Source organism: Vicia villosa, linkage group LG4, assembly GCF_029867415.1.
Source record: "Vicia villosa cultivar HV-30 ecotype Madison, WI linkage group LG4, Vvil1.0, whole genome shotgun sequence".
NCBI classification, from domain to species: Eukaryota; Viridiplantae; Streptophyta; class Magnoliopsida; order Fabales; family Fabaceae; genus Vicia; species Vicia villosa.
The window spans coordinates 130885469-130907681 of NC_081183.1; the positions used below are offsets into that span (position 1 = coordinate 130885469).

Sequence of the window (22213 nt, forward strand, 5' to 3'; positions counted from 1 at the left end):
CTGTGTCTACTGACGTAGCCTTTAGTAGCTTTTAACGTTCCTTTTGTCAGTCAGCGTAGCTTGCCACTTGTACTTCCTTCTGATATGATGTTTGTGAATACAACGTTTGAATATCATCAGAGTCAAACAGCTTGGTGCAAAGCATCTTCTGATCTTCTGACCTTGAAGTGCTTCTGAGCGTGATACCATCAGAACTTCAGTGCTTCTGTTCTCTTGTTCTTCTGATGCTTCCATAGACCCATGTTCTGATTCTGCTTCGACCATCTTCTGATGTCTTGCCAGACCATGTTCTGATGTTGCATGCTGAACCCTTTGAGACAAAGCTTCTGAGCGCTGAATTATGCGTACTCTTTATATATTTCCTGAAAAGGAAATTGCATTGGATTAGAGTACCATATTATCTTAAGCAAAATTCATATTATTGTTATCATCAAAACTAAGATAATTGATCAGAACAAATCTTGTTCTAACAAATGACTGATATGTTTATATATAATTGATGCGAATGTGAAGTAGTGTGACTTATGATGCGATGAAAAGTATGTGAGATTTGTGAGATAGTGAAAGTATGAAGTGTATGGCAATATTAATACTGGTGATGTGATAACTATATATGTCTGAATCCTAATATACAATTTATCATACGCTCACTTATATGATTTGATATCTCACCCTTTTGTCTTGTTCGTCGTTGCCTTTATATTGGTAAGGTGCGGGTATTCGAGTATGAAGATTTAGTTGTCGTTAATCGAGTCGGTTATCGCTTTGATACGTAGCACTCGGGGGGGTGTTTTATGATGTTTATGATGTTGTTGTTTATTGTTTTATCCTAGCTGAATAGGATGTTATTGATCCAAAGATTGAGAATTATGACTCCGCTGTTTTAATGAAAGAAGTTATTCTACTTTAAAAAATATTATGTGCTTGAGTACTTGTTGATTGATTAAGGGTAGTGTTATGTATCCGCTAAATGCGATAAAGTGATTTGTTATAAAGTGAACATGCGACGCCTCATTTATTTGTTGAGAAATTTTGAAACTCTAATTCTTACATATATTTGTCGGGTAGAAATGGGGTGTTACATCTTACATGATGTTACATTATCAAATTAATTTCCACAATTATGAATGTGTCATTGGAAAAATTAAGATTCGTTTCTATAGTAGGCTAATTTTCAACTAGAATATGCTTTAATTTGTCATCAAGATTCTCCAAAATTATCAAAATATTAGATGCATTTGACACATATCAAGAACACTTTCAAAGATTATGGTCAAATGGTCCAAGATATTATTGTCATAGATTGTAGTCAAATGGTCAAAGATTGAATAAAGTCACAATTTTGATCAAAGAAATCATGTGAGTCAAAGAAATCATATGGTCAAGGAAATCATGTGGGTCAAAGAAAGAAACAATCATAGTTTTGCACCCATAGTTTTGCACCCATGGTTTTATGAATCTTCCATGGTTTTGTAAAGATGATCCCTATAAATAGAGGTGCATTTCTCATCTGTATTACACCACAAAAAATAGCATTACAACATAGTAACTAAGAAGAAAAAGTAAGAGAGAAAAAAATAGTGTTCTCCTTGTAAGGTTCTTTTAGTAAGTGTTCTCCTATTTCAAGAGAGAGTGTAATTTACTCTCTCCTTGTATTTAGAGAGAAGTGTTGTCTTTCTTCCACTTAGTGAAAATCTTTTCTACCGGTGCCCGTGGTTTTTCCCTTATTTGTTGAGGGTTTCCACGTAAATATTGTGTATCATTTTCTACTCCTTAATCTCTTATTTTAAGTTGTTTCCTAATTATCTTTATACTCTGGTACCCAACAGTGGTATCAGAGCTGCTGGTGTCGGTCCCTATTCCGTTGCGACATTCGGTTACTATTCACACGTGTGGTTGTATACTTTTGCAGTGATTGTTAACGTATACTAGATTTATTCTAGTGTGCGGTAAAAATATACAATACTGCTTACGTATATTGTGCTATTCACAGTGAAATTGTGCAAACCGGTTTAGTGAAATAAATAAAAAAATGGCAACAAAATTTGAGATTGAGAAATTCATTGGGAGTAATTTCTCCCTTTGGAAATTGAAGATGAAGGCGATCTTGAGGAAGGATAAATGCTTACCAGCAATTGAAGGTAGACCTGTAGATATAACTGATGGAAAGTGGAAAGATATGGATGTCAATGTTGTTGTCAATTTGCACTTAGCAATGGCGGATTCAGTTTTGTCCAGTATTGCAGAAAAGAAAACTGCAAAGGAGATTTGGGATACTCTCATCCAACTGTACGAGGTCAAGTCACTTCACAATAGAATTTTCTTAAAGAGGAGACTCTACACTCTTCGAATGGGTGAATCCACTTCGGTGCCGGATCACATCAACAATTTGAACACATTACTTGCTTAGCTATTTGCATCAGATTTCACAATAGTGGAAAATGAACGAGCAGAACTTCTTCTTTAGAGTTTACCAGATTTGTATGATCAACTCGTCATCAATATTACAAACAATAATATTGTTGACCGTCTATCCTTTAATGATGTCACCGGAGCTATTCTTGAAGAAGAATCCATACGTAAAAATAAGGAAGATCGACAAGAAAGCTCAAAACAAATAGAAGTTTTTACAATGACGAGAGGTAGATCAACAGAACGTGGCCCCAGTGGGAGTCAAAATCATGGTAGATCAAAATCTCGAAGAAGGATAAACCTCAAATGCTACAGTTGTGGCAGGAGAGGACACTTGAAGAAAGAATGTTGGTTCAACAAGAAGAATGGCGAGAAGTCTTCGGAAGCAAGTGCATCTCAAGGATGTGTTGCTAGTACCCATGATGATGGAGAAATCCTTTACAGTAGAGCAACAGTAAGTACCAAAGGCGAATATCAACTCACTAATGGTTGGATAGTAGATTCAGGAGCAACATGGCACATGACTCCACGACGAGACTGGTTTTGCACTTATGAACCTATCTCAGAAGGACATGTATTGATGGGGAATGATCATGCCTTAGAAATTGCTGGAGTTGGTACTGTCAAAAATGAAGATGTACGATGGTACTATTCGCACACTACAAGGGGTACGACATGTGAAAGGATTGACAAAGAACTTGTTGTCTATTGGGAAACTAGATGACCTCGGATGCAAGACCCATGTTCAAGGTGGGATCTTGAAAGTGATGAAAGGTTCGTTAGTAGTGATGAAAACAGAGAAAGTCAATGCAAATCTATACATGCTTTTGGGATATACGTTGAAAAATGAAAATGCATTAGTTGTAGCTGGAAGCCAGGAAGAAACAACGATGATATGGCATCGCAGACTAGGCCATATGTCAGAACGAGGCTTGAAAGTTCTTACAGAACGTAATCTCATACCCGGGCTCAAGTCGGTAAATTTACCTTTCTGCGAGCACTGTGTGATAAGCAAGCAACATAGATTAAAGTTTGCTAAGTCAACTAGTAGAAGCAAACGCATAGTAGACTTGATTCATTCTAATGTGTGGGAGTCACCGGAAATATCTATTGGAGGAGCAAAATATTTTGTTGAAGGATAGAAAAACACTTAGAAAGGGGGGATTGAATACGTGTATCTCAAAAAACTTAAAAGATAAAAAAAAATCAACACAATGATTTTTATCCTGGTTCGTTGTTAACCAAACTACTCCAGTCCACCCCCTTAGAGTGATTTACCTCAACTGAGGATTTAATCCACTAATCCAACTGATTACAACGGTTTTCCACTTAGATAACCTCTAAGTCTTCTAGAGTCTACAGATCACAACTTGATCACTCTAGGAATCCTTTTACAATCAATGTAAAAAATAACGTTTACAAGAGTATAGATTTGCTTCTAATAAAGCTGTAATCACAACGGTGATATTTCTCTTAAGTTCTAAACTTAACACTCACTAAATATTACAAGAGTTTGTGAGGTTGAAGATGAGGTTCGTAAGCTTTTGAATTTGACAGCAATTCTATATTTTTGCGCAAGTGTTGTATTCGGCTTCTGGTCAGAACTTCTATTTATAGGCGCTGAGAGGAAATGACCGTTGGGAGCATTTAATGCTTTGCGTGAATGGTACAATGCTGCATTTAATGTTTCACATTTTTGTCAACTACCTCGAGCCTTGCTTTTGCTACTTTTACTGACTTTACCTTTTGTAGCTTCTAACGTTCCTTTTGTCAGTCAGAGATTAGACGTTACATCCTTTCATCTTGTACTTTCTTTTGGACTCAGATTTTGTAGATAACAACGTTTGAATATCAGAGTCATCAGCTTTGGTGCAGAGCATCTTCTATCTTCTGAATTTGAAGAGCTTGAGCGTGATACCATCAGAGCTTCAGAGCTTGTACTTCTGACTTCTAACTTCTGATGCTTTCCAGTTCATGTTCTGATTCTGCATGACCATCTTCTGATGTCTTTCCAGAGCATGTTCTGATGAAACCATCCAGAACCTTCTACGTCAGTGCTTCTGAGCGCTAATTTGTGCATACTCTTTATATATTTCCTGAAATGGAAAATGCAAAGGATTAGAGCACCACATTGTCTTATACAAAACTCATACCTAATGTTATCATCAAAACACAGAATATTGATCAGAACGTTTCTTGTTCTAACATTTGTATCATTCATTGATGATTACTCTAGGAGGTTGTGGGTGTACCCATTCAAGAAGAAGTCAAATGTGTATTAAGTATTCAAGGAGTTCAAAGCACAAGTGGAACTTGAAACTGGGAAAAGAATTAAGTGATTGAGGACAGATAATGGAGGAGAATATACAGATGGTGATTTCCTGACATTCTCCAAGCAAGAAGGTATTAAGCGGCAGTTTACGATTGCTCATACACCTCAGCAGAATGGTGTAGCAGAGCGGATGAATAGAACCCTCCTAGAGAGGACGAGAGCTATGTTGAAAACAGCAAGATTGTCAAAGTCTTTCTAGGCAGAAGCTGTCAAAACTGCATGTTACGTGATAAATCGATCACCATCTACTGCGACTGATTTAAAGACACCCATGGAGAAGTGGAAGGGAAAACCGGGTGACTATTCTTCTCTATATGTATTTGGATGTCCTATGTACGTAATGTACAACTCCCAAGAAAGAACAAAGCTAGACCCAAAATCCAGGAAATGCATATTCTTGAGTTATGCTGACAATGTGAAGGGATATCGTCTGTGGGATCCCGCTTCCCACAAGATTCTTGTTAGTATAGATGTAATCTTTGTATAAAATGAACTACAAAATGAGCAAAAAGATGAAAACACTATAAAGGAGACTACTAGAGTGGAGGTGGAGGAAAATTCGGGAGAAAATGATTCTTCTGAAGCAGAGCCAGAGCACGAAGAACAAGAATTAAATGAGGTCAATAATGTAGATCCTAGAAGAACAACACGTCAGATATGAAAACCATCATGGCATTCGGAATATGTGATGGCAAGTCATGATGCATACTGTCTTCTATCAGAAGATGAAGAACCATCAAGCTTTCACGAGGCATTAAATGGTTCAGATGCTTCTCTGTGGATGGCAGCAATGCAGGAGGAAATTGAAGCCTTACATAAAAATAACACATGGGAACTTGTTGAGCTTCCTAAAGGTTAGAAAGCCATTGGCAACAAATGGGTGTTCAAAATTAAGCGAGATGGCAATGATCAGGTGGAACGATATCGTGCAAGACTGGTGGTCAAAGGATATGCTCAGAAAGAAGGTATTGATTTCAATGAAATATTTTCTCCATTGGTAAGACTCACCACAATCATAGTGGTCTTGGCGATGTGTGCTGCATTTGATCTACATCTTGAGAAGCTTGATGTAAAGACTGTGTTTCTTCACGGAGAACTTGAAGAGGAAATATATATGCTCCAACCCGAAGGCTTTGAAGAACAAGGAAAAGAAAACTTGGTTTGTAGGTTGACCAAATCTCTGTACGGTTTAAAGCAGGCACCAAGATGTTGGTACAAGAGATTTGATTCCTTCATCATGAGCCTTGGATACAACAGATTAAGTTCAAACCATTGTACTTATTACAAAAGGTTTGATGATAATGATGATTTTATCATTTTGTTGTTGTATGTGGATGACATGTTGGTGGTATGCCCCAACAAAGATCGAGTCCAAGAATTGAAGGCACAGTTGGCTAGGGAGTTTGACATGAAGGACCTTGGACAAGCAAACAAGATTTTAGGGATGCAAATTCACCGAGACAGAAAAGACAGAAGGATTTGGCTTTCTCAGAAGAATTATCTTCAAAAAGTCTTGCGCCGCTTCAACATGCAAGACTGTAAGCCAATCTCTACCCCACTTCCTGTCAACTATAAATTATCCTCAAGTATGAACACTAGCAATGAAGCGGAGAGGATGGAAATGTCTTGAGTACCCTATGCATCAGCGGTGGGAAGCCTTATGTATGCTATGATATGTACTAGACCAGATATTGCTCAAGCAATTGGGACGGTCAGTCGCTTTATGGCAGATCCAGGTAATGAACACTGGAATGTTGTTAAGAGGATCCTTAGATACATCAAAGGAACCTCAGGTGTTGCATTATGTTTTGGGGGATCAGAATTCACTATCAGAGGCTATGTTGATTCAGATTTTGCAGGTGACCTTATTAAAAGAAAATCTACTACTGGCTATGTGTCCACACTTGCAGGAGGAGCGGTAAGCTGGTTATCCAAATTGCAGACTGTTGTAGCTTTGTCTACTACAGAAGCTGAATACATGGCCGCTACCCGAGCATGCAAGGAAGCAATTTGGATTCAAAGGTTATTGGAAGAACTCGGGCACAAGCAACAAAAGATTATTGTGTATTGTGATAGTCAGAGTGCCTTGCACATTGCAAGGAATCCAGCTTTTCATTCCAGGACAAAACACATAGGAGTTCAATACCATTTTGTCAAAGAGGTAGAAGAAGAAGGAAGTGTGGATATGCAGAAAATTCACACCAATGATAACCTAGCAGATGCAATGACAAAACCGATCAAATCTGATAAGTTTGTATGGTGTAGGTCTTCCTATGGCCTATTAGAAGCGTAATCAACATGAAGTTGGCAAGGTAGAGAAAATTTTCCAAGATCACAAATGTGACTTTAAGTGGGAGATTGTCAAAGATTATGGTCAAATGGTCCAAGATATTATTGTCATGGATTGTAGTCAAATGGTCAAAGATTGAATAAAGTCATAATTTTGATCAAAGAAATCATGCGAGTCAAAGAAATCATATGGTCAAGGAAATCATGTGGGTCAAAGAAAGAAACAATCATAGTTTTGCACCCATAATTTTGCACCCATGGTTTTATGAATCTTCCATGGTTTTGTAAAGATGATCCACCTATAAATAGAGGTGCATTTCTCATCTGTATTACACCACAAAAAATAGCATTACAACATAGTAACTAAGATGAAAAAGTAAGAGAGAAAAAAAAAATAGTGTTCTCCTTGTAAGGTTCTTTTAGTAAGTGTTCTCCTATTTCAAGAGAGAGTGTAATTTATTCTCTCCTTGTATTTAGAGAGAAGTGTTGTAATTTCTTCCACTTAGTGAAAATCTTTTCTACCGGTGCCCGTGGTTTTTCCTTTATTTGTTGAGGGTTTCCACGTAAATATTGTGTGTCATTTTCTACTCCTTAATCTCTTATTTTAAGTTGTGTCCTAATTATCTTTATAGTCTGGTACCCAACAATCACTTCAGTTATTTTTATTTGGCTTAAATGCACTTTTAGTCCCCCTAGTTTCAAGTTTTTAAAGTTTAAGTCCCCCCAGTTTAAAAGCCAGGTTTCAAGTCCCTAAAGTATGCCTTAGTTGGGATTTTTTTTTGCCCCCCTCCATGTGGCTGTCCATTTAATGACATGGCAGGGAGGTGGAGTAGCCACGTATGTAATTTCATTTTTTAAGTCTCATTTAATTTATAAAACAATTTTTCTGTTTTTAAATCATTTTTGTAAACAATATTATTTAATCAGAAAAATTTGTGCCCTAATTCGTTTCCTGCATCTTCATCATCTTCATCAATTCCACATAATTCTCTTCGTGCATCTTAATCCCCAAATTCGCTTCCTTCATCTCATCCCTACTTTCCTTACTTCGACCCTAATTCGCTTCATTCATCTTGGCCATGTCTCAAAAAACTGTGTCAAGTGCTAGCTACAAGAATCGTAGTGTGAGAAACGAATGTTACTGCGGTATCGATGCTCCATTGATGACGTCGTGGACTGATTCAAACCCAGGACGTCGTTTTTTTGGTTGTGGGATGTACAAGGTATGATATATTTAATTGCAATTGTGTTGTTGATACTTTAAATTCTGAAATTTATGCTACCTCCATTGTTGCAGAATCAAGGTTTCAAGAAGTGCAGTAACTTTGTTTGGTTGGATGAAGAAATGAACCCTAGGGCAAAGGAAGTGATTTCGACTTTACTCCAGAATTTGAATGAAGAAAAGCAGAGGGTTAAAGATTCAATCTCAAAGGAAGAAGAAACAAGGATGAAGATGAAGTTACTAAAGAAACAACTTAAGTTTAATATGTTCGTGACCATTTCTGTTCTAGTTGCATTTGTTGCAACAATAATTATGAAATGAAGTGGTGTTGATTGCATTAGGTTCAGTTGTGTTTATGTTCAATCTTGTCTAGGTTATTTTGTTGTTTAGGTCCAATTGATGTTTAGGGATTATGATGTTGTTGACAGTGTGATGTTAAGGTAGTACGATATTGTTGACAGTGTGATGTTTACCTATTTTGACATTAGGATGTAATCGTATGGTTTATTAATGAATGAAGTTGTTGACATTATGTTGATTTGTTTATGTATTATGTATACCAGGTGCAAACTGTAAACAAATTGTAGACATATACAAGGTGCATATTGCAGACCTTTGTATATATGAAATGTGTTACCAAAGGCAATAAAACTTGTAGACATATAGAAGGTGCAATTTGCAGCCCTATGTATACCAAATTGCAAACTGTAATATCTTTTGCAAACTGTAAACAAAAGCAGACCTATTTATATATGAACCAGGTGAATATGTTACCAAAAGCAATATAAATTGCTATCAATCTGTTATCAAATTGTTACCAAACTGTTTCATACCAAACTGCAGACCTATAACAAATATCTTGCAGACCCATTACACACCAAACTACTGACCTATTACATATATCTTGCAGACCCATTACACACCAAACTGTCTATTACACCAAACTGCATACCTATTACATACTAATGCAACAAGTTGCTTACAGACCTGTTACCAAACTGTTATCAAGTTGTATTCAGAAGTGGTTCATTATATGACCATAGTACATACCAAAAAAGCCTGCTTACTAATGCAACAAGTTACATTCAAAAAAATTCAGGATCCTAATTTAAACTAATCTTGAGTGGGCTGAGGTGCCTGAGATCCCTGACCAATCTCAACATGATTCTGTTTGTCCTTAGTCTTCTTTGCCTTTTTTGTGGTCTTTGCTTTCTTTGCCTTGTTGCCTCCTTTGGGTATTTGCCTATCAGCTGCCCTCTTGCCCTTACAAGTCCTCTTGTTGTGTCCAGCTTGTCCACATTTGTTGCAAGTGACAGTTGCAAATTTTTTAGAAAGAACATAAGGGTTCTTCGGTTCATCAGCTGTTTTGTTTCTCATCTTCTTAGGACGACCAATTGCTCTTCTCATGATAGGAGGACACATGGGCACATGGTCTGCATTAGTCCATAGCTGTGGTCCATTAGTGGGAAATACAATATTAGCATAGCTCCTTCCAAATGTAAGTTTGCTGCAAAATATAAATTGTGTTAACAATGCAGAAGATATTACATTTGTTAACATAACATAACATAAATTTGTAGAACTTTTCACAAACCTATAATAGGGAGAGACATAGCCTTCTGGTCTTTTTCTTATGTTCCAAATGCAGGAGATAACATGACAGCAGGGGATTCCAGACAATTCCCATTTTCTGCAGCTACATGATTCATTCTTCATATTCACACAATATGTCTCAGTTCCATTGGTCACTCCAAAGATTGAGAGATCATCATCACCATGCCAAGTAGGGGTCCAGTCTTGTGCTTCCTTTTTGTTCTTCTCAAGGATCAACTGGATTCTAGGACAGATTACTCCTTCATATCCCTGCAATAACCCTTTTTGTTTAGTTATCCTCTTTGTGATATAATGTTTGATACCTTCCAATAAGGTTATGATTGGCTTATCTCGATGCTCTAAAATTGCCCTGTTAAAAGCCTCACACATGTTGTTAACTTGAATATCACATTTTGAATATGTCTGGAAATATGCTCTTGTCCAGAATTTTGCAGGAATGTCATTCATGTCCTTCCATGCAACTGGATCCAAAAGCTTCAATTTCTCCATTGCTCTTTCAAACACTGGAATTGAAGTTGCTCTAGCTGCTGCCCACATGGCTTGTTTAAGCACCAAACCTGAATGTTTCTTCTTCCAATTACCATAAAGGTGTTTCACACACATCCTTTGCTCCACATTGCCACTTAAGCCTTGGATAGCAGGAACCAAACCCTATAAAATAATAAAGATTCATAATTAGTATAAATATAAATGTGACAAATAAAGAAGTCAGAAAATTGTAATATTACCTTCTGTTGGTCAGAAATAAATCCATAACATCTATCATTGAATGCTCTTAAATCTTCTAGGAGTAGATGCAAGAACCATTCCCATGAGTCTTTAGTTTCAGCCTCTACCACTGCATAAGCAATTGGATATATTTGGTTGTTTCCATCCCTGCCTATAGCTGACATCAATTGACCACCATAATCCCCCTTCAAAAAACATGCATCCAATCCAATGATTGGTCTACAATAAGTGGCAAAACCTGACTTACAAGCATCCAAACAAATATATATTCTTTCAAAAGTTGGATTGCCATTATTTTCAGCACATTTAATAATAACAGTACTCTTTGGATTGGACTTCAATAACTCCTCTGCATAACTTCTCAAGTGTCTGAACTGGTCAAAACCAGCACCTTGGATAAGATCCAATGCCTTTCTTTTAGCCCTATATGCTTGATCTGTTGATATCTTTGTTCCCCACCTCTGAAGTGCTTCTGCAACTAAACCAGCCGGCTTCATGTAAGGACTGTGCCTTAGTATTTGTGTAAACCTGATAGCAAGCCACTGTGTCTTGGCATTCCTGTTGTCTGCAGTTCTATAACATGTATGGTCACTCACATAGCTAACAATCTGCCAATAATTCTGCCCATTCCTCATACTGAACCTTAAGTGAAAATTGCAACCATCCATACACTTAACTACAATCCTCTTAGCATCATTCTTATTGATATAAACATTCTTTTGATTTTCCATTCCATACTCTTTGATTGCATCTCTTATTGTTTCCTTGTTTGTGAACATCATTCCTATTTTGAACACACAACCCTCACCACTTTTATATGTTGGGAACTTTTCTACATCTTCTTCATCATCACTACCAGGGGGTGTGTATAAATGGTCCTCATCCTCTTCATCATCATCTACATCTTCTTGTTGCAAGTTCATTTCACTTGAACCCTCACCTAAGGTCTCAGGAGGCAGAACTGAAGTCCAATCCATAGCATCAGTAGGTTCATTCTCAAAAGGTCCATCTACATTGGGTTGTGTCTCAACATGTTCATTATCAGTTGGCACACTCTCAAAATGTTCATCTACATTGGGTTGAGTCTCAACATGTTCATCATCAGTTGGCACACTATCAAAAGGCTCATCTACATTGGGTTCTGTCTCAACATGTTCATTATCAGTTGGTTGAGTCTCAACAGGTTCAGCTTCATTGGTTTGAGTCTCAACAGGTTCAGCTTCATTGGTTTGAGTCTCAACAGGTTCAGCTTCATTGGTTTGATTCTCAACAGGTTCAGCTTCATTGGTTTGATTCTCAACAGGTTCAGCTTCATTGGTTTGATTCTCAACAGGTTCAGTTTCAACAGTTTCATCTACAGGGTCAATATGCACACCATCAACATGTTCAGTATGCACACCATCAACAGATTCATTAAAAACATCACAATCTTCCACAATTTCAGGTGGAGCAGACACTTTATGCTCCACATAAATATCAATCAGTTCATGACCTACAACATCTTGGCCAAACTGCAGAACATCATTATCATTGTTCAAAGGCCTTATACCACGAGTAAAGCTAAATTTGGGGTTCCTATACCACAAATTTTCAATGTCTAAATAACCATGGTCTCTAACCAGTCCCTCTATATCCATGTATGACAAATAGTCAACATCTAACTTCCATGTCATTTCAGATACCTCACCACCTACGTACAATTTAACAGGTTCATTTACAAATCTACCCCTATGGTGTAGTCTTAACCTAACTTTTGTCGTTTGGCTTGGCCTGAAATTAGAAACATTTCAAAATCCAAGTTAATGGTGGACCACACAAAACTATGGAAAACGTTAGTGCTGGACCACACAGAACTATATAAAACTACTTTAATAAGAGAGAATAACAGAAGATGGTGGACCACATAGAACTATATATAATCACTATCTCTGCATCGATAACCATGTTGTAACAAGTTAAGAAAACATACCTCATACAAAATCGGGCTTGTGCATTTGTCATTGTTCTTCGATTCTCACGAATTCTTGTTCTTCGATTTCCACTTCGTGCCCTAGAACAGGAGAAGAGGAAGAGAAAAGGATTAGGGTACTGGTGAAAGGGATTAGGGTAGATGGATTTTATGTTTTAAATTTAAATCGTGGTATATAAAAATTGTATTATGTTTTTAGAATATCCCAAAATAATTTTTAAGTTTAGAAAAATGAAATTACATATGTGGCAACTCCACATCCCTGCCATGTCATTAAATGGACAGCCACATGGAGGGGGGCAACAAAAATCACAACTAAGGCGTACTTTAGGGACTTGAAACCTGGCTTTTAAACTGGGGGGACTTAAACTTTAAAAACTTGAAACTAGGGGGACCAAAAGTGCATTTTTGCCTTTTTATTTTCATGATTTAAATTTTAATTGTAGTCGCTATCCAAATTACTTGGGCATTTACCATTTTAAAAATAAATTTATCAAAAGCTCCTTATTGTGATTTTATTAGATCTTCTAATTGTTTTTCATATCATTTTTAACTATCAAATATATGTTTTTTTAGGCAATACATTTTCATATCATTGTAAGCACAAAATTGTTGGACCAATTAGAATAAGGTTAAGTGCTATTTTCACCTGCTAGATATGATATATTATATATTCCCATCCAACACATTTGTATAAGATTCTCTATCTTTTTTTAGAAAGCAAGCAATCGTATATAGAAAGAAGAAAAAAAAGTGAATTAAGTGATTTTGGATTTGTTAACTTTATTTAGATACAATGTAAAGAAAAATAAGTCTTACATTTTCCCTTTTTACCGGACATTCAACCGCCGCCATCAGAGACTAAATCTGAAGGGGTTGTGTTGTTTCAAAAAGTTAGGCATGAATTCATGTAGATTAATTGAATATATGTCAAAAGATATGTTATGTTATTCTAAATTATTAATTTTACTACAGTAATGCCATCGACTTGACACCAAAATATAGTTGCTGTTATTTTTTGTACCAATTAAAATCATAAAGAAACTTTTACTTTTAAGAAGTGTAAGCGAAAAGTTTCACATCGAGTATCAATCATTCAATTATTACAATTTTAGAATAAATATTCAATTGGTAGATAGATGTGTACTAACACCATAAATAAATGAGTTATAAGATCAGTCATCAATCTCAAACAAAAGAAAAGAAAATTACTAACATAACGATTAAATGTACTAAATGCTTATATAAAAAATACAAAAATAAATAATCAATCTCATACTGTGATAATAATATTTTATTTTATACATACATTCAATCAAATTATAAAATGTAAATATTTGTGAAAATATTTTAGAAGTTAACTTATACAAGTTGAATTATAATGTAGTTTAATTGAATGTATAATGCAAGAAAAATTAAGTACATAGAAACTATTTTATAAAATAATAGTATAGAATAATTATTAATTTTAGAGTATATGTTAAACTTTTTTAAAATGACTACTAAAATAATTTTTATTTTTAACTTTATTTTTAGGCGGTTTTTAAGGGTAAAAAAAAAACTAGGTAAAACAAATAAAACTTGTTATTTGTTATTAATATAAATAAATTACTCTCACTTCTTTAAAACTATCTATAAACATAATTTCTTAAATAATCAAGATAAAAATTAATATTTTGTTAAATTTTAATAGCTTTGATTGTGATTATAATGTAAGAGACTCTTTAGACTTTAGTTTAGACTAATTATTTCACACACACACGAGATTAAATCTTAAATCAATAATTTACATTCATTTAATTCAAATATCACATACTCTCTCTATTCTCTTTTAGAAAAAAAATTTAACTTTTTAAATATATTTAATAATTTATGTGTTTAAACTATATATAAATTAAATTCTTTAAAATGTTTAAAAAAGTTGATAACAAAAAAATTGTCATGTTATCGATGTCTCACTGACACTCTTTAAAGATTTTAAATAAAAAATTAATTTTAAAAAAAAAATCAATTATTTCAATCTTCAATACATTGAATATAAATATTTTCAATAAAACATATAAATTTTTTCTTTAAAAAAGTCAATTATTTTAATTTCTTGTACAAAATATTTCTAAAAAAAACACCTTTTAAATTCTTAACAAGTTCCCCCTAAAACACAGGGTTAAAAAAAAAATCCCCCCTAAAACATTCTTAACATTTCGCATAAAAGAATAGAGGAAATATCAGTTTAACTATTCATTTCATCCAAACATTGATTATATTAATTTGTATGATAAATTCATAAATAAAATGTAAACACTTAAATACAGATACATTCATTCAATAAATCAATAATTTTCAATGTCAATATATTTTAATATCATTATTTAAAATAAAATAAAATAAAATTTAATTTATTTACACTAAAAGTATTAGTACCCAAAAATACAGATATCAAAAAAATTTACTTAAATATAATCTTATTTAAGAGTAGAGTAAAAGTTTTATAATATAAAAGAATGAGTAACTAGATTACTTTATTATAATGTAAAAGTTTTATAACATTTCATATTTTATTCAAGAGCGCGTGTTCTTTATTATTCTAGTGTAGTATATCTCTATTTTTTACTAGATACTTTGAACAATCTACGTACCTGGCTTTAAGTCGTGGGTGCTAGGGTTACCTCTACTCCTAGGGGGTTGTTGATAAATTCTACTAGGGTCAAAGAGGAAAAGGTAGAAGAAAAAGAAAAAGAAAAATATATTTTTCTACCAAGACATAGAAAATATTAAACAAAATAACAATTAAAAAGAGACAAATGTTGGAATCAAATTCAGTAACTTCCCTTGTTATTATGACCGATACATTTAATTGATCAATAATCATCTCTTACATTGTGTCTGTTTGAGTAATTGCTAGAGGAAAAAAAGAAAGCTCATATTCTAATGTATTTCTATCTTTTTGGCAAACAATGAACCAATGGAGGAAGCGGAAAATTGTGAGTGGGAAGGAAACTTGCATCTTTGGCAAGTAATAAATACCAATAGTATCATGAACGTATTGTCATATCAACACATTATGCCACCAGTTAATGTGAGGCAATTAATATTTAAAATGGTTAGATATTTGCATTTAATATTGTACATGTCTACATATGAGATTTAGAGTTAATGAAAAGTGTGATATTCATCTCAAATCAGTGAATTTATGGTACAAGCAAAGCATACCTACCATAAAAAATAAGTTTGAATCTTTGTCTAGTTATGGAAATTTCAATATGAAAAATGTTAGAATTTTTTTGGGTCATACATGTAATAAATTAATGTGTTAGGACCATTATTTAATTAGCCAAATTAAAGTGATCTATTTAATGTAAGGTTTATGGCTAAGGATGTAATTGTCATGAAAAATATTGTGTAGATACCAAAAGTCTTATTTCTATTTTTGTGATAGGTAAAAATGGAATAAGAAAACTTGAATAATCATGGCCCTTCATGGAATGACATGAGATTCTAAACTTGAATAAGCATGACTCTTCATGAAATGACATGTAATTCATATAAATAAGGGGTTATGGTCCCCAATTGGAGACACAACACTAGAAAAATATCATAGAATATTTATTCTCTTTATCCCATTGAAAGAGAAACTAAAGAATTAAAGAATCTACAATTGGAAGGTCATTTTCCTATCAAGATTATCTTCTCATTAAAAAATTCATGGATTTTAAAGGTACGCTTCCGCTTTATATTTCATCATGAAATCGAGTATGGAAATTTCAATGTGAAGAAGTCCTCCATTAAAACAACTTGAAAGAAGGACATGTGAGTAAAAAATGACGATGGAGTAGTCATCAAAAAGACTAAGGCTTTGTTTGGTAAGACATGTTTTCGAGCTTATAGCTTATGTATTATATCTTATAAGTCCATATGATAATTTAGATCTGTTTGGTAACGGTCTTTTCATCACGACCTTATACCTTATTTTACTAGCTTATAACTTATTTTCTAGACGCTATTTCAAATAGCGTTTTAGCTTATGTCTTATAGCTTATTATATTTTTTCCTTTTTTATCCTTATTATTTTAATTAAAATTCATTTTTAACCCTTATAATTTATTTTAATTTAAAATAGAATAATTATATATTAAATATCTTTTATGTCATTTTACATTTAGTAGTTAACTGAACCGCTAATTTTACCAAACACTTCAATGAACTTATAAGTTATCAGTCTGAACCATCCGCTATAAGTTATAAGTCATCAGTCATCAGCCATCAATCATAAGTTATAAACTATCGGCTAGCTTATCAGCCAACCGCTATTTTTACCAAACAGACCCTAACTCGGTATTACTTCCAATGATAAACAAGTAAAAATTGTTTGTAGTGATAATATGACCAAAATTACTTGCATGAAAAACAATAGCTTAACAAAAATCCACCTCAAATGTAGGTGTAGATCTTCAGCAGCAGCTTCAGGGTACCTACTGATAATTTGTCATATTTGAAATATCATCAAACTGTGTCACAATGATCTTTGGGTCTATGATTCCCATGTTCATGATATTAGGATCAAACACAGCATAATTTCTAATGTTTTTCCTCTATTATTGGCAATGTCAATATTGTCATTTTTAGCCATGACTCCTTTCTTTTGTGGTGGTTCTTCAAAGTGTTCTTCAAACACTTCAAACAAACGAGCAGGAAGAGGGCTTCCTAGCTAGTAAGTTATCGGTAGTTTAAAAACTCCTTAGTAATTTGAATGTTCTATTAGCTTCAAGGTCTCCTTGTATACTAAGGTCAGCAACTTCTACATGCAATAACCACGCCTTGTCGTGTCACCAAAAGACGGAAAAGGTCAAAAGCCCGATGTATTTTTCACAAATAATTTAGATAATCAAAGTGTTATTGACACAATCCGAGACAACACCGCCAAAAATTTGTTGTGTTTTTTATATGTTCAAGTATACACAGTCAAATAGTAGCAAATACTACTATAAAGTATAAACATTATATTTTATAACAAAGCTTTCATCTCACTAAACAAAAAATCGAGGTAAAATTCCTATACCCGCTATGTTATATTTTTCTCAAACAATTATCTTATATTCCATCGGTTTAACAACAAAATCAATGAGTAAACTAATTTATGGTATATGCTTCGAGTCCCAAAAATTACAGTTTTTGTTATTTTCTATAGAAGTGGCACATTTATTATTATTTAAAATTTTATTTAATTATTAATTACTTTATTCAATCGGTTTCTCAAATAACTTAGGGGGTGTGATAATCACATTTTACTATAAAAGGATTCATTCACTAAGTTTTATCTTAAACCTATTTCACATGTTTAGCCGTTTCGCTATATATTCTTAAACATCATTCTTTTGAATGGATTGCAAGATATAATTTTTTTTGGTTCTGCGTTGTTGCTCTTCTTACACCCATCTTTAATAATCATTTTTCCATTCATGCAATCTATCTCACGTAATGTTGTTGTTTTTATTTTTCTTGTTGTTGTTCTTGCAAATGTTTAATGTAAAACAAAATATACTTTTATTTTAGAATCACTTTCCAATGTTGTCGATCAAAGAAAACTTTCTATAATATATATTGTTTTCTTCGATTGACAATATTGAAAAGTTTATTCTTAATCATATTGCAACACACGCAAAAACTGATGTATGGTAAAAAGTTGAAAAAGAAAACAATACATGTTTCCTCAATTTTTTTCCATTCACAATTTTTTTGATAATAGAATTAATCTATCACACCTCCGTGTTTTTAGAAACCGAGGAAAAAATATATATTCTATTGTATTTTAATTTTAAAAAGTAAAACTTTTTACCTTGGTTTTCAGTCATAATCAAAAGAAAAAATAAGCGTCTTTATTTAGTTTCATTGTCGTCCTTAAACAAATCTTTGACATCAATTTAGTGAATATCAACGCTCAAGACATTGTCATTAGTGATCCACGTAAAACCTAAAAGATATTCATTCAGAAGGCTAATGCCACATTATATATGTGTTAGAACAAGATTTGTTATGATCAATATTCTTAGTTTTGATGATAACAATGTATATGAATTTTGTATGAGATAATGTGGTACTCTAATACTATGCAATTTCCATTTCAGGAATTATATAAAGAGTATGCACAAAATCAGCGCAAGAAGCACTTACTCAAAAGGTTCAACATGCAACATCAGAACATGGTCTGGCAAGACATCAGAAGATGGTCAAGCAGAATCAGAACATGGTCTATGGAAGCATCAGAAGAACTTGAGATCAGAAGCAGAAGCACTGAAGTTCTCATGGTATCACGCTCAGAAGCACTTCAAGGTTAGAAGACAAGAAGATGCTCTGCACCAAGCTATTTGTACTCTGATGATATTCAAACGTTGTTAACATAAACATCAGATCAGAAGCAAGTACTAGCTGGCAGGCTACGCTGACTGACAAAAGGAACGTTGAAAGCTATTAAAGGCAACGTCAGTAGACACAGCGAAAACAAGGCTCGAGATAGTTGACAAAAGAGTGAAACATTAAATGCAATGTTGTACGGAATACGCAAAGCATTAAATGCTCCCAACGGTCATCTTCTCAAACGCCTTTAAATATGAAGTTCTGATGAGAAGCAAGGTTACGAACTTTGAACATAACACTCGATCTAAAAACGCTGAAACGCTGTTCAAATCAAAAGCTCTCAAACTTCATCAAACTCACTACATTGTTGTTGTAATATATTAGTGAGATTAAGCTTAAACTTAAGAGAAAATCACAGTTGTGATAATAGCTTTATAAGAAGCATTGTAACTCTTAGAATTTGTTTACATTAAGTTGTAAGAACTAGAGTGATCAGGTTGTTGATCAGTATACTCTAGAAAGTCTTAGAGGGTATCTAAGCAGATTGTTTCTAGAGTGATCAGGTTGTGATCAGTATACTCTAGAAGACTTAGAAGTTGTCTAAGTGGAAAACAATTGTAATCTTGTGTGATTAGTGGATTAAATCCTCAGGTGAGGTAAATCACTCCAAGGGGGTGGACTGGAGTAGTTTAGTTAACAACGAACCAGGATAAAAATCATTGTGCAAATTGTTTTTATCTTACAAGTTTTAAAGCTACACTTATTCAAACCCCCCCTGTCTAAGTGTTTTTCTATCCTTCAATTGGTATCAGAGCGCCGGTTCTAAGGTGCAAGCACTTAACCGTGTTTAGAAAAGATTCAGGAAGAGAAAAACGCTTCAGTACAAGATGGCTGGTGAAGATCCATCAAATACATCTACATCTGGCTCAGCTGAGCATAACAATGGAAATGGTAACAATGGTTATACTAGACCACCAGTATTTGATGGTGAAAACTTTGAATACTGGAAAGATAAACTTGAAAGTTACTTCCTTGGTCTAGATGGTGACTTATGGGATCTGCTGATGGATGGTTACAAACATCCAGTGAAAGCTACTGGCGTAAGGCTTACAAGACAAGAAATGAATGATGATCAAAAGAAACTATTCAAAAATCATCATAAATGTAGGACTGTTTTGCTGAATGCTATCTCTCATGCTGAGTATGAGAAGATATCTAACAGGGAAACTGCCTATGATATATATGAGTCATTGAAAATGACCCATGAAGGAAATGCTCAAGTCAAGGAGACAAAAGCTCTTGCTCTAATCCAGAAATATGAAGCCTTCAAGATGGAGGACGATGAAAATATTGAGAAGATGTTTTCAAGATTTCAAACGCTAACTGCTGGATTAAGAGTTCTGGACAAAGGCTACACCAAGGCTGATCATGTAAAGAAGATCATCAGAAGCTTGCCCAGAAGATGGGGTCCAATGGTGACTGCATTCAAGATAGCAAAGAATCTGAATGAAGTCTCTTTGGAAGAGCTAATCAGTGCCTCGAGAAGCCATGAGATAGAGCTGGATGCAAATGAGCCTCAGAAGAAAGGTAAGTCTATTGCATTAAAATCTAATTATAAAAAATGCACTAACGCTTTTCAGGTTGAAGAAGTAGATTCTGAAGAATCAGAATCAAAAGAAGAAGATGAACTGTCCATGATCTCCAGAAGGGTAAACCATCTCTGGAAGAGCAAGCAAAGGAAGTTCAAGAGCTTCAGAAGTTCAAAGAAGCCTGAAAGAGGAGAATCTTCTGGAGGCAGAAGATCTGACAAGAAGAAGGTCATCTGCTATGAGTGCAATGAGCCTGGACACTTCAAGAATGAATGTCCAAAACTTCAGAAGGAGAATCCCAAGAAGAAGTTTCATAAGAAGAAAGGTCTTATGGCAACATGGGATGATTCAGAATCAGAATCAGAATCAGACTCTGAAGGCGAGCAAGCAAACTTTGCACTGATGGCCACAGTGGACGATGGATCAGAATCTACATCAGAATCAGATTCTGAAGAGGTATTTTCTGAACTATCTAGAGAAGAGTTAGTTTCCAGTTTAACTGAACTTCTGGAACTCAAGGCTCATCTTAGTATCAAATACAAAAAGCTGAAAAAGCTATTTGAATTTGAAACTAAGAAGCTGGAAGTGGAAAATTCTGAACTGAAGGAAAAAGTTTTAAAATTATCCAAAGATATTGGATCTCCTTCTGAATCAGAAAAATCCATTCCTAGTCTCAATCATATTCTGAAAGAATATGACTCGAGCTTCAGAAAGTTTCTATCTAGAAGTATTGGCAGAAGTCATCTTGCTTCTATGATATATGGTGTTTCTGGAAACAAAAGGTTTGGCGTTGCCATGAGGGTGATACCTCACACAAATTTGAACCTGTTGATGATTTGAAAATCACATACAAGCCATTGTATGATCAGTTCAAATATGGCCACTCACATGATATTAGGCTCACTTCACATGCCAAAAGTTTTAACACTTCACACACCAAGAAGCATGTGACACAACCTAAAAAACATCATGCTGCCAAACCTAAAGAATATCATGTTGTTCCTCCTGTTACTTATCATGCTAAACCCAAGTTCAATCAGAACTTGAGGAAAACTAACAAGAAAGGACCCAAGAAACTATGGGTACCTAAGGAGAAGATAATTTGTGTTGCAGATATCCTTAGCAGCAATGAAGACAAAGCACAAAATGTCATGGTACCTGGACTCTGGGTGCTCGCGACACATGACGGGAAGAAGGTCTATGTTCCAAGACCTGGTGCTTAGATCTAGTGGAGAAGTCAAGTTTGGAGGAGATCAGAAGGGCAAGATTATTGGCTCTGGAACCATAAGTATTGGTAACTCTCCTTCCATAACTAATGTACTTCTTGTAGAAGGATTAGCGCATAACTTATTGTCCATAAGTCAATTAAGTGACAAAGGTTATGACATAATCTTCAATCAAAAGTCTTGCAAGGCTGTAAGTCAGAAGGATGGCTCAATCCTATTTACAGGCAAGAGAAAGAACAACATTTATAAGATTGATCTTTCTGATCTTGAGAAGCAGAAGGTGACTTGCCTTATGTCTGTTTCTGAAGAGCAATGGGTCTGGCACATAAGATTAGGACATGCTAGTTTGAGAAAGATTTCTCAGATTAACAAACTAAATCTAGTCAGAGGACTCCCAAATCTGAAATACAAATCAGATGCTCTTTGTGAAGCATGTCAGAAGGGCAAGTTCTCCAGACCCGCATTCAAATCTAAGAATGT

The 22213-nt window shown here is 34.5% G+C and overlaps 2 protein-coding genes across 2 annotated transcripts; one reads left to right on the forward strand and one right to left on the reverse strand.

The window, feature by feature from the left end:
• Positions 1-7942: 7942 nt before the first annotated feature.
• On the forward strand, positions 7943-8772 carry LOC131599677 (uncharacterized). The gene is made up of 2 exons (XM_058871961.1): positions 7943-8256; positions 8331-8772. Exons 1-2 carry the CDS (start codon positions 8113-8115, stop codon positions 8574-8576), a joined length of 390 nt encoding a protein of 129 aa, XP_058727944.1. The 5' UTR covers positions 7943-8112; the 3' UTR covers positions 8577-8772.
• Positions 8773-9309: 537 nt separating this feature from the next.
• Positions 9310-12599, reverse strand: LOC131597871 (uncharacterized). The gene is made up of 4 exons (XM_058870531.1): positions 12568-12599; positions 10598-12368; positions 9850-10520; positions 9310-9762 (listed from the first exon to the last, which is right to left on the reverse strand). Exons 1-4 carry the CDS (start codon positions 12597-12599, stop codon positions 9369-9371), a joined length of 2868 nt encoding a protein of 955 aa, XP_058726514.1. The 3' UTR covers positions 9310-9368.
• Between the last annotated feature and the right edge of the window lie 9614 nt (positions 12600-22213).